Genomic DNA, 17,162 nt, shown 5'->3' with positions numbered 1-17,162 from the left:
AGACTCTTGAGAATCTGAGTTTCTATAATAAGATAACACCCAAAATTTTAGTTCATATTTCAATAACATTTGAAATGAAAATATTTTTGAACTTCCATGGAAATCTTACAGGTCATCTTTCTTCACATGCAACTTAAATAAAACTGAATATAATCACTGTTTTTAGAAGGTTGTGTATATTAGAGGTAAAAAAAAACTTTTAAATGAACACAAGTCAGAATAGAAAAGATGCATGAAAAAGGAATTCCAATAAATTCATATTTTTCATAAAATATACAGCAAAATCTTATTCAAGTGAAGTCTGATTCATTGCCATAAAAAGAAAATAAGCAATGCTTTTTAACATATCTTTAAACTGCTAGTTCATATAGGAAGGTCTAACCTTGCTTTAAGGCAAAGTCAAGTGCTTTGGACTCTATATTTTAAAATGTTATACCTAGTTTGATGCCTTTATATAAATATTATCATTAGCTCTGGGATAGTGAGAAGCACTGTAATTGGTAAAGTAAATACAGCATATCGCTAATGCCTAGGCTTCTCTAGACATTTTTCAGAAAATATTTGTTATAGTTTAAGAGTATGATTTGTAAAACTTAACATTTCTGTATGTGGAAACACATTATAATTGAATACTACCTCTTTTCTCTTTCTCTACCATGTATGCATAATCTAAATCTGATCATTAAAAAACATCAGACAGACCAAAATTGAGAAATATTCTACAAATTAACTGACCAAGATTAAGCAACAGTGTCAAAGTAAGGAAAGATGGAGGAACTATCACAGATTGGCGAGGACTAAAAACACACAGTAACTAAATGTAATGTGGGATCCTCGACACAAAAGACATTAGAAGGAAGTAAGGTAAAATCCATACCTTATTAAGTAGTAGCATAGCATAATATTCTGGTTTTGACCATTGCAAATGATCATGTAAGTTAACATGAAGCAAAACTGAGTGAAGAATGTGTGTGAACTCTCTGTATCGCTTTGCAACTTTTCTATAGTATAATTTATTTTAAGTTAAAAGAAAAAGATGACCCCAAGGTGGATGGCTATGGGGTTGAACAAACAGGATCAGAGACAGGAAACAAGAATTTGGTTTTTGGATGTGTTAAGTCTGAGATGGCTTTTAGACGTGGTTGAAAACGTGGAATGAAAGAAATAGTCATGAGCAAAGAAATCAGAAAATTTATATTTATGCCCAAATAATGTATAACATGGCTATGAATCTTAGTAACATTTTTAAGGATTCTTTGTTTTAAAAAAGTGAAGGTGTAATTCATAAATTATTAATAATTTGGAACATAAGTCTTTATGATTTCAACAAAGCTCTTCTTCATGAGAAGTGTTTCTTGATGAAGCACTTTCTGCACTTGGCTTCAAGGGCATCTGTAGTCTCCAGGTTTTCTTCCTTCTTCAGTAGCCACTCCTCGGACTTGGGTTCTGTCACTCCATTTAGTGTTTGATTGCCCCACGGCTTGTTTCTATACACAATGCCTGGTGATTTCATCCAGTCTCATAGCCTTACATACTGTATGAACACTGACACTTCCAAATTTCCATCAACTGATAATTTTCCTATAAATTTCAGACTTACAAATCCATTTTCAACTTCATATCTCCCCTTGGCTGTCTAATAGATACATCAAAGTTAATAAGTCCAGTACTAAACTCTTCATCTTCCCTCAGAAACTTGCATCTCAGTTAATAGCACTTCTATCCTTCCATTTGCTCAGGTCAAAAATTTTGAAGTAATTCTTGACTTTTTCTCTCTCCCTCTCCCACTCCCTGTCCCTCCCTCTCTCTCTCTCTCTCTCTCACGCACACACATGCAGAGACATACAAAACAGACACTCATATCCAAGCCATCAGTAAATTCTGTTGGCGCTACTTCCAAAAAATAACCAGAACCTAACAAATCTCACTACTTCTACCAGTAACGTGCAAGTCAAGCCACAGTTAGCTCTCCCATGGCCCTGACTCTGCTTTTGACCCCCTTACAGTACATTCTGAACACAGCAGCCAGACTGATTATTTTGCAATATGAGTTAAATCATGTCACTCTCTGCTGAAAACTCTCCAATGCTCCTCTTCTCACTAAGAGTAAAAGACAGATTCATCCCCATCCCCCTACACTATCTAGTCCCATTACCGCTCTGTACTACTGCCTACTACTCTCAGCCACACTGACCTCTTCATTATTTCTTGAAGGTACCAGACATGCTTCTGCTTCAAGGACTTTTCACGCACTACTCACTCTCTACCTGGAGGCTCTTCCCTCAAATATCTGCATAGTCTACCTCATCACCAGTGCAAAGCCTCTGCTCACAATCAGAGATGACTACCTCATCACCAGTGCAAAGCCTCTGCTCACAATCAGAGATGACCAAACACCAGCATGATGGTAAGAGTCAGCAGAAAGAACAAAAATCAGATTTAGATTCCAAATAATTAGCAATTCAGAAAATACAACAGCTATGGATGGGCTATTTACAGATATAATCACAAAGAGGAACATTGCCTCTATTGGCCTTCAGTGTAGGAAACAGAAATCACTCTGGGTATTTCACTCAGAAAAGAGTATTGTTTTGTTATTTTTTTTTACAAGGAATCTGGCATTTAATATGTTGGAGGGGCAGGGGCTGAAGAAATGATTTCAGACACCATCACTAGACTTTCTGCTTTAAGGTCACACTTGGAAACTGCAGCTTCCGTTGCTGCTATCACTACCACTGCCAATGCCATGGCCTCTCACACTTGTGAATTTAGAGACAGTCCAGGGAATGTGGAGCTGACCGTATAGCCACTCATGATACCAGAGATGGTCCTACCTATCTACTGCCAGAGAAGGCATCACCTCTGTCTCCTTTCAAAAGTTTGTTTGAAAATGATCCTCAATTTTTTTCAAGTTGTTTTATTGATAGTGCTTTACACACTCAAGTATAGCCCACAAACACGTTAATCATTTAATATTCTTGAACTTTTCTCCTGTTTGGATATACAAAATAGAATGTTGGTAAGAAAACAGCCTTTAAAAAATTTTGAAGAAAGACAAAAGAATAAAAAAAAGAAGATCCCAACCTAGAACTCTTAACCCAGCCAAACAACCAAACAAACGTGTGGCGGAAAACACATGTAATTTGCCCTCTCCCCAAAAATGTATTCCCTCTGTAGCTTTTTTCAGGAAACTACTGGAAAATGTGTTTTACCAGAATGAGGGAGTACACAAAGAAGAAGAAGGCATGGAGGTAAAGAAAACAGGTGATCAAGCACAGAAAAAAAGGAAGGGGAATCCCCAGGTGGCAGCTGTGGAACAGGTGTGGAGGGAAGTGGTCCAGACTGCAGCAGTGTCGCTCAGGAGAAAGGCTAGCAAGGGCTGTCATCACCATGCCCTCTGGACAAAGCTACTGGGGCATTCACTCCATGACAAGAAGGAAGTGAACCAAGAAAAGTTAAAAAAATTAGATTCATATAATGGAATCCAATCAGGAAAAGGTAAAGGAATTCCTAAGATGTCAGCAAAGGGAAGTCCCAAAAACACAAACAGGCAGAAGGAAGCAGGCCCAGAGCATCAGTAGATAGAGAGAAACAAAGGTCTCTGGGAGGGGGGATTCCAGGAAAAAAAGATTGAAACTAATAATAGAGGAGATTGGCCTTGTACCTGCTATTGGCAGGTGTGGGGACTTAGCAATAGGTACAAAAGACAGCCAAGCAAATGAAAAACAAAGCAATTATTATTAAACCACTGGAAAAACAAAGAGAGAAAATGATCATAGTATACTATCATTTACAATATTCAGCAATAAATAATATTTATATAAAAAATAATGTAAACTCTAAATATCAACTTAACCAAAATGGTAATTTTTTAACCAACAGAAAATGGTGATATGAGAAACCTAAATCTTTATCTATCATGAAAGGATATCAATAGTTTGAAACAAAGGAATTGAAAGATAACAGTACCTGAATACTATGCATGTACAAATGTGGAGATATACAAATTCTAGAAGAACAACTACAGAGTTGAAAGTGGGGGAGGGGACTAAGGGGAGTAAATACCTTAATAAAAACAAAAATTAATTTTAAGAAGATCACACACAAAATACAAAATGATAAAAACACTAAAAATAGTATATAGGAGAATACCTTTATAATTTTAGACTGGAGACTACTTTCCTATCCCAGAAACCCAAAAGGAAGTGAATAATTTGCACAAAAATGAAAAACTTTTGCACATGTAAATACATTAATATTCTGAGACCAATTGTGGTGATGGTTGCACAACTCTGAATATACTAAAAACAGTTGAATTGTATATTTTCAGTGAATGGATTGTATAGTGTGGGGATTATATCTCAATAAAGCTGTTTTTAAAGAGTTAAAGGACAAACTGTTAGGAGAAAACATTTGCTGTATATATATATATCAGACAAGGGATTTAAAGCTTTATATATAATGAGCTTCCTCCTCTAATTCTTTAGAGAAAGAAAAAATAGAAACATAAGCAAAGGAGATGAAAAGGCAACTCACAGGAGAGGAAATACAAAGGACCAGTAAGTACATGAAAACATTAGTAATCAGAGAGATCCAAATGAATGCAAAAATGAAATGCCATTTTTCTTTACTATATTGACAAAAAAGAGAACGACAAATAATGCCCAACACTGGGGAAAGTGACTGTCATGCACTAATGATAGGAGCTCAAAAGTATCAACTGCCTTTCTGAAGGGGAGCTGGGAAATACCCATAAACACAGAAAATGCACATACCCTTCAACCCACCAATTCCAGTTTTAGCAATATCCTGTATCTCTCACGTATGCAAAGTTATGGACTTGGGGTTGTTAATTGCAGAATTCCTTGCAATATGAGAAATAGAAAAACTTAAATGCTTACCAGCATGTAAATAGTTAAATAAATAAGATAAAAGTGTACCTATGCCGTGGAATAGTATGCATCTGTTGAAACACAGTGAGCTAGATCTATGTGTACTGATAGAGAAAGAGCTTCAGAATAAATTATTAAGAGAATAAAGCATGTTGTGCATTGTGTACATGTGATCACATTTATGTTTTTTAAAAATACAGAAAATGTGTGTGTGTGTACACTCCAAATTTTAATGAGGGGACTTCAACTTTTTGGCTCCATATTATTTTATTTGCAGTCTTTTAAAACCACCTCTTAATAATTTGTTTCTAGTATTTTTTAAAATATGAATTCTAAAAAGAAACAGAAGTCAGATGTTTAGTCAGGTATACTGAATCAGCCTACAGGGGTGGAGATTGAGCATGTGTATTTGTTAAAACTCAAGAGATGACTCTGATACACAGCAAAAATTGAGACTGTGGAAAAGTATGGAAATCCCTCAAAAATTAAACACAGAATTGCCATATGATCCAGCAGCTGCACTTCTGGGTATACACTCCAAAGAATTAAAAGCAGGGACTCTAACAGATGTTTATATACTCATATTCATAGCAGCATTATTCACAAGAACCAAAAGATAGAAACAACCCAAAAGTTCATCAATGGTGAATGGTTTAAAAACATGTGATACAATGGAGTATTATTCAGCTTCAAATAGGAATTAAATTTTGACACGTGCTACAGACAGATGAACCTTGAGGACATAATGCTAACTGAAATAAGCCAAACACAAAACAAAATGTATTGTATGATTTTACTTATATGAGGTATCTTGAGTAGTCAAATTCATATAGACACAGGAAGTAGACTGGTGATTGCCGGGCACCGAGGGGAGGAAGAAATGGGGAGTTATTGTTTAATGGATACAAGGTTTCAGTTGGGGAAGATGAAAGAATTCTGAAGGTGGATGGTGATGATGGCACAACAGTGTGAATGTACTTAATGCCGCTGTATGCCTAAAAATAGTTAAAATGGTAACTTTCATGTTATGTGTATTCCACCACAATGAAAATGTTTTTAAAGACCCAGAAAAACTACTTTTTCACTTCTTCCTGTGTGATGCATCTCCATTTATTTCCAGAAATTCAACTATTTATACTGATAATGCCCTTATCTATTACCTTCACAAAAGATCTTTCCTCAAACATCTACCCACCCATTTGATATCTCATATCTCAAATTCAAAGTGTTTAAAACACTATCTTCTTTTATCTTCTGAATTCTCTATTTCACCCAGTTGTCCAGTCAGAACTCTGGGTCACCATTGGCCCCTTCCTCTCCTAAACTCAGTCTCAACAGCCAATTGATTTTTGAGGCCTTGTTGATATTACCTTCTAACTAGGGTTTTTTTTGTTTTGTTTTGTTTTTTTCCTTTGAGAAAACTTTGTTGACACTCTAATACTGGGACTGTTGAGATTATTGATCAGAAGTGTTAAGACAAGACGTTTCCTTTATTTTATTTGTTGCTTTGTGGGCATGGTAATTAGGTTTATTTATTTATTATTCAAGGTGCTGGGGATTGAACCCAGGACCTCATGCAGGCTAAGCACACACTCTACCACTGAGCTATACTCTCCCCTCTGACTAGTTCTTGAATCTGTCTCTTTCTCTCCATCTAAATTGCTACTACCTTTGTTCAAGATGCATGATTTTTCACTCGGATTAACAGAAGAGCCTCTTAACCAGTCTCCCTGGCTCCATCCAGAATTACTCATTCCCTGCCAGAGTGACCCTCCTAGAACACAGATCTGCTCCTGGCACTCTCCTGTGGCAGAGAAGGCTAGATAACACCAAAATGTATGCTCTTCCTTCTATAGCATTGTGGATGGATTAGAAAATAGAGCGACTGCCCAACCCACCTTGCATCTAGATGTGCCACAGGGATAGTTTTCCCCAGTGGAATGTGTTTAGAAATTATGTACATTACTTCCAGGCCAAAGTTTTCCACCTCAACCTGCCGAGTGCTGGGGGTGAGGACCCTGCAAGGCCTTAGGGGCAGCTGAACCACATATATAAGCAGCCCGGTTCTCTGAATCACTGTGGAGAAGAGCCACCTGACAACTGGAAACTCCTTCTTCAGACAAACATGTGACAAATGACCTTCTGTTTGGGCCTTGACTTTGTATTTTGGGGTCTATTTGTACAGTATTAACCTAATTTTCCCACTTGCTTAAAATATATCCAATGACTGCCTATTTCTTTCAAGGTAAAGCCCAAATTCCAGTAACATGGTTTATGAAGTTGTTTATGACCTGGTCCCTGCCAATCTCTGCAAATAGTTTCTTTCCATTCCCCTCTCACTCTTATGACCTGGGTGTCCTGAACCACTCACCAAACTTTTTCATCTCTAGGACTTCAAATATGCTATTCCATCTATGTGGGATAGCCTCCCTCCCACCTTTCCTCTTCCTTCTGGCTGACATCTTGTCATTCTTCATTTTTTAGGACTCAACTAAGAGTTTTCAGTTTTCATCTCTACTCCAGCCTTCCACCTACATTCCACCTTCCACCTACATGCATATGCACACACACACTCATATTGCTGGATTATTTATCTCCCGTTATGTGTTTCTATAAAATTTGTGAATATTGTAATATTCTTGGTTTTAAATTCCAACCTCCAGCAAAATTCATGACCCATAGGAGATACTCAATTAAGATTTGTTGAAAGAATAGACGAATGATTAGATGATGAATTCTGGCCTCTTATATGTTGGTCTCAAAATCTTCATCTGTAGAATAAAGGGCAATACACCAGGGTTCCGGTTTCTCCGTTCCTCTCCATATCCTCACCAACACTAGTTATTTTCGTGTGTGTGTGTGTGTGTGTGTGTGTGTGTGTGTGTGTGTGTGGTGGTGGTGGTGGTGTTTGTTTGTTTTTTTAAATAGCCATCCTAATGGATGTGGAATTGTTATTTTTATCTACATATTCTGTGATTTAATCAGCCTAATAAACTTGCCTTGGCAATTATCCATTTCCTTTGTTTCCTCATATGAAAGCTGAAATAGTTTAATGATAAATCATGGTCGGTAGGAAATAGTACACATTTCAAAACATAGCCTTTGCCAATAAACTTTTTTAAATTAATAGACTTTTCTTGAGCAATTATAGTTACAGAGTTCCCACATACTCCTTTACTCCCACTCCCCAACATTTCACCTATTTTTAACAGCTTGCATTTGTGCGGTACATTTATTACCATTGATAAGCCAATATTGATACATTATTATTAACTAAAGTTCATAGTTTACACTAGGGTTCTCTCTTTGTATTGTACATACTATGGGTTTGGATAAAAATGGATCCACTGATAGAGTATCCTATAGAATAACAGTTTAACTGCCCTAAAAATACCTTGTGGTCCACCTACTCAACCCTTCCTCTTATCAGAACCTGGCAACCACTGATCTTTTTACAGTTTCCTTTTTACCGTTTCCAGAATATTAAATAGTTTGAATCATACAGTATGTAGCCTTTTCAGATTGGCTTCTTTCACTTAGTAATATGCTGTTAAGATTCCTTTTCCTAGCTTGATAGCTCATTTCTTCTCATCGCTGAATAGTATTCCATTGGATGGATGCACCACAGTTTTGTCTATTCATTCACCTAGTAAAGGACATATTGGTTGCTTCCAAGTTTTGGCAATTGTGGGTAAAGCTTCCATAAACATTCATGTGTAGGTTTTTCTGTGGGCACCAGTTTTTAACTCATTTGGGGAAATACCAAGGAGTTCGATTGCTGAATAGTAAAATAAGAATGTTTTTTAATAAGTTTATAAGCAGTTTTGTAAGAAACTTCCAAACTGTCTTCCAAAGTGTCTGTACCTTTTTTGCATTCCTACCGAAAATAAAGAAGAGTTCCTGTTGTTCAGCAACCTTGACAGCATTAGGTGTCATCAGTGTTTTGGATATTGACCATTTTATCAGGTATGTAACAATATCTTATTGTTTTAATTTGCAATTCCCTAATGACATATGATATCATTAAAAGTAAAAATATTAAATTAAATATGTAAAATAAAGAAAATAACTATAATCTGTGATTCACCATCCAAACACAATGTGGTAAAATGTGGGTATTTTCTTATAATTCTATGTATCGGTTATAGCTTTTATTACATCATTATAATCATACTGATTACTCAATTTATTGTCTGGAATTTTTTCAGTTAGTTTTTTATCCTTAACATTTTAATGTTACTACATATTCTTTGAAAATGTTAATGACTCTACCACATTTCATCAAATGGATATTTCATGCCTTAGGTAATTATTCCCCTATGAATAAAGTTTTAAATTATTTCTAATTTCCCTCTGTCATAAATAATACAGCTATACAAATATTTGTACATACAGCATTTTATATATTTGGAATTAATTTATTATGAAACATGTCTGAAATTATTAGATTAAAAGGCATGGAAAAAATGTATAGTTCATGATATATTGAAAAATTTTTTTCCATGAGTATTGTACAAATTCATATTCTAATTAGCAATGTCTTAACAATCTCATTAACATTGATTTTCATCACTCATTTTTATTTCTGCTGATTTTGTAAGGGACAAAATTGTATGGTTATTTTATATGTGTTTTTCATTAGCTATAGAGTTACATTTCCTCTTTTGTATATTTTTTTATTCATGTTGTTTATCCATGTACTTGATTTAGAGTATTTTTATTATTGATTTGCATGAATTACTTTTATAATAACAAGTTGGCCTTTTGCCTTCATGTTATGGCCAAAAATTTTTACAAGTTTGTTATTTGCCTTTAAGTTTTTAATTTTTTCAGAAATTATAATTATAAATCATTTATATATGATTATATAAACTATATACTTATATAGTTCATATTTACTTCTGTTTTCTTCTAGATTTCTGTGGCTATATATATTTTTTAACTGTGGTAAAATATACATACCATAAAAATTATCATCTTCATTTCTGTGGCTATATATTTTTGAAATAAATATATTTGTGAGGTGTAAATTACTACGTTAAAATTTTTTACTTTAAGTAATTATTTCATAATATATACATATAGCAAGTCATTATATTGTACACCTTAAACTAAACAATGTTGTATGTCAGTTATATCTCAATAAACCTGGAAAAATTTTACTTTAAAATAGGGAATTAATTATATCAACTCCATTCATTCAACAGACAATGATTAAGCATTTACTCTGATAAGTGACGATAAAAATTTAGATAAGAGGTATTCTTCCAGTCTAGTAGGGGAGACAATTCCTGGATTATGTGATAAATGTGGTGATAGAGGTTAAACATCCGTATGCCATAGGCACATTTATTTCTTCAGCATATACTTTAGTGACTACTAGGCTGCAGGTATTCAATAGGGAACCAAACAGTAATGGCCCCTGTTTTTAAGCAAGAGAGAGATTACAGTCAAAAGATACAGATAAATTTATTGTGAGATAAGTGTCATAATAGAGAAAGCACAGGCTGCCATGGGACCACAGAGGAGATCCATCTAAATCAAATTCAAATTGGCTTTTTTCCCTCCCTGGCTGCCTGAGGATCAACCTCCATCATGAACAACACTGTAACTGTCTGGACCAGGAAGTTCATGACCAAACAACTACTTTAGCAGAAGCAAACAGTCATGGATGTCCTTCACCCTGGGAAGACAACAGTACCCAAGACAGAAATTTGAGAAAAACTAGTCAAAATGTACAAAACCACACCAGACGTCATCTTTGTATTTGGATTCAAAACCCATTTTGGCAAGATTTACAATTCCTTAGATTACAACCCCCAAAATGAATCCAGATATAGATTTGCAAGATGTGGCCTGTATGAGAAGAAACATACCTCAGGAAAACAGCAGAAGGAATGAAGAACAGATGAAGATAAGTCAGCAACATTGAGCTGGAGATTGGACAACAGATGGAGTAAAGATTCTGCAGTGACTTTTTCTGCAGCGATTATGCAGATTTTTCATGAGAGAATTAATAAACTAAAACCTTTTTAAAAATCTAAATTAAAAAATAAAGGCAAACTGGGGAGTCAGAAAGACTTTCCAGAGGAGGTACAGAAGCTCTGAGGAGCAGGTAGATATGAGCTAGTTGAAGAGGGGAGAACACATCCTATGCAGAGAGCACATGTACCAAAGCACAGGGACGAGAGCAGTCAATGTGTCCAGTTTATTAAAAGTTCTTTGTATGGCTGCAGGGAAGGAAGCTACATGTGGTTAACTGATGAGAACTGAAGTTAAAAATGTAGGCAGGACCAAAACATAGGATTTTATGCTAAATCTTAGCATCACTTCCTGAATAAGCATTACCTTTCACATAAAAATAAAAATAATGTTTATTGAGCACTTACTATGTGTCAGTGTCTGTTCTAAGTGCTTTGCATGTATTAACACATCTAATTGTCACAATAATCCATGCAGTTGATAGTATTATTATGCCTAAGAGGAAACTAAGCTGCAGAAGTTCAAAGAACTTGTCCCAGTCACATAGCTGTATTAAACTAAGGCTGTCTAATCCTAGAGGCCAAACTACTAACCACTCTGCCTCTTATTAGTATGTGGTACTTCAAATATTTAAATTAAATTTTCTCAAGGTTATTTGGAGGCTACAGATTCTGTACAATATTTATATTTATTCTTATTCCAGACAATGCTATGCTCTTTAAATTGTGTGTGTGTGTGTGTGTGTGTGTGTGTGTGTGTTTAATATTTTCGTATTTGAAGGTAGTCTACAGCTTCACTATTTTCAGGTTTTTTGTTTTGTTTTGTTTTGTTTTTTGGTAATTATTGCCTGTTTATTCTTCAAGTGAAATTTCACAATAGTTTTATTGAAGTAAAATTTGGAATTAGAGGACTTTGGTGAAAAGTACTTTAAATTGGAAAGTATTCAGTGTTTCCACCCAGAAAATGCTATATATTTTTCCATACTTCTTTTTTAATTTATCAATACATTTTAATAATTTTCTTAAAATAGATTTAATTTAATAAGATTTTTCTTAGATGTGTTATAATTTTTGTGCAAGTGTAATACCTTACTGTTTTCTAATTCTTTATTATTGGCTTACAGGAATATTATTCATTTGTACATAGATTGTTTTTCCTGAAATGTGAAAATAAAATTACCACTTAAAAACTACAAAAATAGAAAAGGGTTATACTTTGTTCAACTACGTTCAAAATATTCAGAAAAACTTGGATCAATATGAAAGGCTACAAAGAAAATACAGCATTTTATTCATTGTTTATATATGTTTAAGTTACACATTCAAACTATTGTCACTGATGCATTTTCATGTAATTTTTCCAATAATAAGAGCGAAGGAAACGTGTTGGTAAGTGTAATAGAGCCACCTCCCTCAAATTACGTTGCTCTCCATGACCCATCCTAAGGCTCACAGTTCAAGCTAATCATTGACAGAGCTTTACAATCACAAGCTTTTTTACTGAAGCGTTGATAAGACAGTCGAGCAGTTAGTGGCAAATGAAGCCAGGCTGTGCGGCATGATCTCCAGGGAATGAATGGATTTTCTTCAGCACCGATGAAAGAAACATACGCTATAGGAAAACAATGTCCAGCGGGGGACTGCAAAGATCTGTCATCCTGTCAGCGTTTATTCTCCTACGAGCTGTTACTGGATTCTCTGGGGACGGAAGAGCTATATGGTCTAGAAATCCTAATTTTAGTCCGGTAAATGAAAGTCAGCTGTTTCTCTATGACACTTTTCCTAAAAACTTTTTCTGGGGCGTTGGGACTGGAGCTTTTCAAGTGGAAGGGAATTGGAAGACAGACGGGAAAGGACCCTCTATATGGGATCATTTCATCCATACACACCTTAAAAATGTCAACAGCATGAATAGCTCCAGTGACAGTTACATTTTTCTGGAAAAAGACTTATCAGCCCTGGATTTTATAGGCGTTTCTTTTTATCAGTTTTCTATTTCCTGGCCAAGGCTTTTCCCCGATGGAATAGTATCTGTTGCCAATGCAAAAGGTCTCCAGTACTATAACGCTCTTCTCAATGCTCTAATACTTAGAAACGTGGAACCTATAGTTACTTTATACCATTGGGATTTGCCTTTGGCACTACAAGAAAAGTATGGGGGGTGGAAAAATGAAACCATAATAGATATCTTCAATGACTATGCCACATACTGTTTCCAGACATTTGGGGATCGTGTCAAATATTGGATTACAATTCACAATCCATATCTAGTTGCTTGGCATGGATATGGGACAGGTATCCATGCCCCTGGAGAGAAGGGAAATTTAGCAGCTGTCTACACCGTGGGACACAACCTAATCAAGGTACTGTATACCTGACTTCATATTATAGCTTCAGAATGTAAAGAGCAGGAGTTTAAAAGAAACTCTAAGTAAACTATCTTCCATTTAAATAATTCTTTTTATTGAAATAAATTTTAATCTAACTCGCAAGTTCTGTCCTCAAATTTCATACTTATAGTAGTATGTTTTATTTATCTAAACTATTATTAATGTATTAATCCAATTATTTTCCTTAAATATTGCACTTTTTAAATTATTTAACTATTTTAAAATCTACAATTATACATCAGAGCATGAGACTATGAGTTTACTTTCATTCTATGGAAAACTAGTCCTTCTTTATAAATTTAATTATTTAAACCCTTTTCTGACCACATTTCAGAATTTTATGTTAAAGCATGACCATTTCAAACATGTATTTGTTGTTACTATTGCTATTCTTAGTGAAATAAATAAATGTTAGCTAATTGATACATATTAAATATAGGAATTGAAATAAATGTGTTTCACAGTTGGTTTCATGTTACATGGCAAAAAAGATGAGATTAATTGTCCTAAGAGTTAAAATTAAATTAGTAATAAAAACTGGGAAGAATATGATCTACTAAGGGTTTTAAAACAGTATATTTCAAAAGCTAGAGTTTATGTTGGGAAATGTTAAAATGATTGAAATAATAGTGAAAATGTAAGCAAAGTAATAGCTATTTTTTTATTTATTAAGTGATTACTATATACTACAGACTACACATAAGCATTTTACATGCATAATTGTATTTAATCCTCATGATAACCTTATGAACTAGGTCTATTATTATCCTCATTTTAAAGATGAAGACACTGAAGCTTAGTGAGATTCAGTAACTTGCCCAAGGTTACAGAGTAAGGTGAGCTGTTGTGAACATGGAATTTATAAATGACAACATTGCTAAACGCTGATGTCTTTATTAAGAACGTTTTTAAAAGAGTACTCTTTCAGGAATTTTCAATAGATTTCATTGAGACTAACATCTAGAATCAGTTAAATAGTTTGCTTGGGAAAATAAATTACTCTGGACACCTGTTACATTTTGAAAATGAAAAAAGCTTTATTAGTAGGGTTTTGTAATGTGCTAGGAGAAGTAATCTGATTTTTTAATGATCAAATGTTAAATACATAGAAATAGAAAAATGTATAGGAACATAAAATTACTCCATGTCTAAACTTGCACATACAAAAATATGTTAACCCTTCTTTTCTTTTTGAACTTTCAGTATTGTTATACATGTGCTTTGTACTAGGGTTCAGTCACATCTGCCCTTGCAGTTAACAGATTGCATTATGATCTCAAGGTCATTTACATACCTTTGAATACAGTTGTATATAGAACATATTATTAATGAGTGGATATATTGTGATTTGGCAAGTAGTCCTCAAAAGGGAGAAAACTTACAGCTATTAAATATGAAGATTATGCATATATATTTTAGGAAAAAAATACTCTTATTTAGTTCTTTTAATTATTAAAACAATATATGCTCATGTAAATTGAGAAACATTAGATTGTATCAAAGGATATAAGGTGAAAAGTTAAATTTCTCTCTCCTTCTCCACCTGACAATCCCAGCCTCAAGGATACTATTACTGTTAGTCGTATCTTTTACAGACTTTTAAAGTTTTCTATGCACGTATATACATGCACGTATATGCTTATTTAACCTTTCTATAAAGAAAAATATTCTAAATTTTTGAAAAGTTTTTGTTACCTGAAAAAATGTTAACAATTAGAATTTTCATGAAGAATATGTTTTAGTGGTTAATTTAAAACCTTAAACTGGCTAGCTGATAAAAATACACAGGCAAAAGTTGTAACTAATAGATATTGCTTCCAAACTTATCCTATCAAATGTTCTATTCTCAGATGTTTTTCATTTTCCTCTAATTTGAGACAAACTGCCTTTAACACAAAATTAGCACTCTCTGATATAGTAAGATAAATTTTACTATTTTAAATTGAGGGATTTCGTTTTAAAATTATTATGTTTTCCAAATAATTTCTTCCATTCCTTTAAAATGTCTAAGTCACTCACCTACATAGGAGCGTAAGGGGGTCCCTTGTAATCAGTCAGAAAGTGAAATACGCTGCGTAACCCAGTGACTTATGGCACCAGAGAGAAATCTTGCAATAGTTTGGCAGCCTGACGTGAACTAGATTTTCTCACTTGTCCCCTCTGTCCTTCCTTTAACATAGAAAATATTATTTGATACTTCATGTTGCAATAAAGTATTTCTTCCTTATTGTGCCCCCTTATAACCTAGAAGAAGCATTCTTTGGGATTAGCTTTTAGTCCAAGTGTGTTTACTGAGTTAAAAAAAACCTAATATAAAATGAAATTCGTGGATATTGAAAAGATTTATAGTAGCCTTTAGGGTCTTTCTAGTTCCAGAATGACGTTGAAAACGCCATCTCAGCCCGAAATGTCCTGATTTTGAGGAGACCTGAATGAGCTAGCCAGCCCTGAAACTGATCTGGAATTGAGATTCCACTTTATTGTGGGTCTGGTGATTATCTTAAAGCGAATCTAAGTCTCAGGTAAAAATTTGCCATAATCACACCTATTAATGGGTGTGCCACTCTGGATTTTTAAGAATCTTTGGAATAGAAAGAGGGTGCATTTTTTTTTTTTTTTGCCTGAACCATCTCTAAGCACTATAATCACAGCTTTAAATATTATCTATAATTTTTACAACAACGTTGCTGGGTAACTATTATTATCTCCGTTCACAGTGATACTTCTACCAAGTGTCGTCACTCCCTTGCATAAAATCCATTAGTGGCTTCACAAAGCTTTTGGGATGAAGTCCCGATTCTTCACCAACATCTTCAAGACACAACTCCTGGCCTCCATTCCCTCCTTCCTGGCCACTCTCCCATCTCCATTGCTAATGCCGACCCCTTTTACCCCACACTTCAAGGCAGTGCACTACTAGGAGAGCCTTAATTTTACCTTACTGTTCCTCTGCACTCAGCCTCCGCTAGTGCTCTGCCCAGCTAGAATGATCCTCTTCCTCCCTGCTTTATCCATCTAATGTCCTTCAGGAGTCAATCTAGGCAGTCACCACCTCTAAGTTAGTCTTGCCTGGTTAGGGTTTGTGCCCCTTCTGAGGACTCCCATAATAAGATGCTTGCTTCTCTTATAGCACTCCTTTCACATGGTCCATCTCCCCCAACTGAGAGATCTTAACAAGGAGAAACTATTTTTAATATGTTTTATGTTTCTAGCACCTAACACGGAATATTAGGTACATGCTAGATATTAATGGTTGTGGAATGGGTGACTTAGGATTTCTATCTTAAACCTTGTAATCAAAGAACCAACTTCAAATTGAAAATTCATATTTCGTTGCATTCTTGCTAACTCTTGAAATATTGCCCGTATTAATCCAGTGGTGTGTTCATTAGTCAGGACTCTTGGTTGCAAGTGACAGAAACGTACTTCAAATTGGCTTAAGCAAAAATGAGCAATTTCCTGACTCAGTAACCAAGTCACAGGGATGAATGGACCCAGTAACCAGGACAGTCTCAGAAGCCCTTTATCTCGGTCTCTTACGTCCATTTCTTTTTGCAGCTTTGTGCCCTTTTTTTCCTTTGTAGAAGAAAGAGTTCTCTCTCCCAAGTTCAGTTTTTAAATTCCCAGGGACAGATTCTAACCTGTTTGGTCTATGCATTCATGCCTCCAATCAGCAAAGCCCCCAAGTGTTCGCATTACCAAAGACAGTGATGGTGTCTGTTTTCACTCCATTTCTAAATCAATAAATATGCATAATAATTTAAATTTATAGATCCCACCCCCCCCCCTTAAAATGAAATATTTGAGAGCCTCTGAGGAAACATGCAGAGAAGCTGGGGGATATGAGTTTGCTCATAAGATGGTAACTCATTCAGTTTATTGCTCCACCAAATACTGCC

At 34.9% G+C, this 17,162-nt stretch overlaps 1 protein-coding gene across 1 annotated transcript in view; it reads left to right on the top strand.

Annotated features, from left to right (window-relative positions):
- The first annotated feature begins 12,211 nt into the window (after nucleotides 1-12,211).
- Nucleotides 12,212-17,162, top strand: part of KLB (klotho beta) — a 29,802-nt gene continuing 24,851 nt past the window's right edge. The window contains 1 exon segment of the mRNA XM_031435794.2: nucleotides 12,212-13,236. Coding sequence (XP_031291654.2) covers nucleotides 12,412-13,236 — 825 coding nt within the window. The 5' untranslated portion in view covers nucleotides 12,212-12,411.

Source organism: Camelus dromedarius, chromosome 1 (genome assembly GCF_036321535.1).
Source record: "Camelus dromedarius isolate mCamDro1 chromosome 1, mCamDro1.pat, whole genome shotgun sequence".
NCBI classification, from domain to species: domain Eukaryota; kingdom Metazoa; phylum Chordata; class Mammalia; order Artiodactyla; family Camelidae; genus Camelus; species Camelus dromedarius.
The sequence above is the reverse complement of the archived record's forward strand: the minus strand, read 5'-3'. Positions and strand labels throughout refer to the sequence as shown.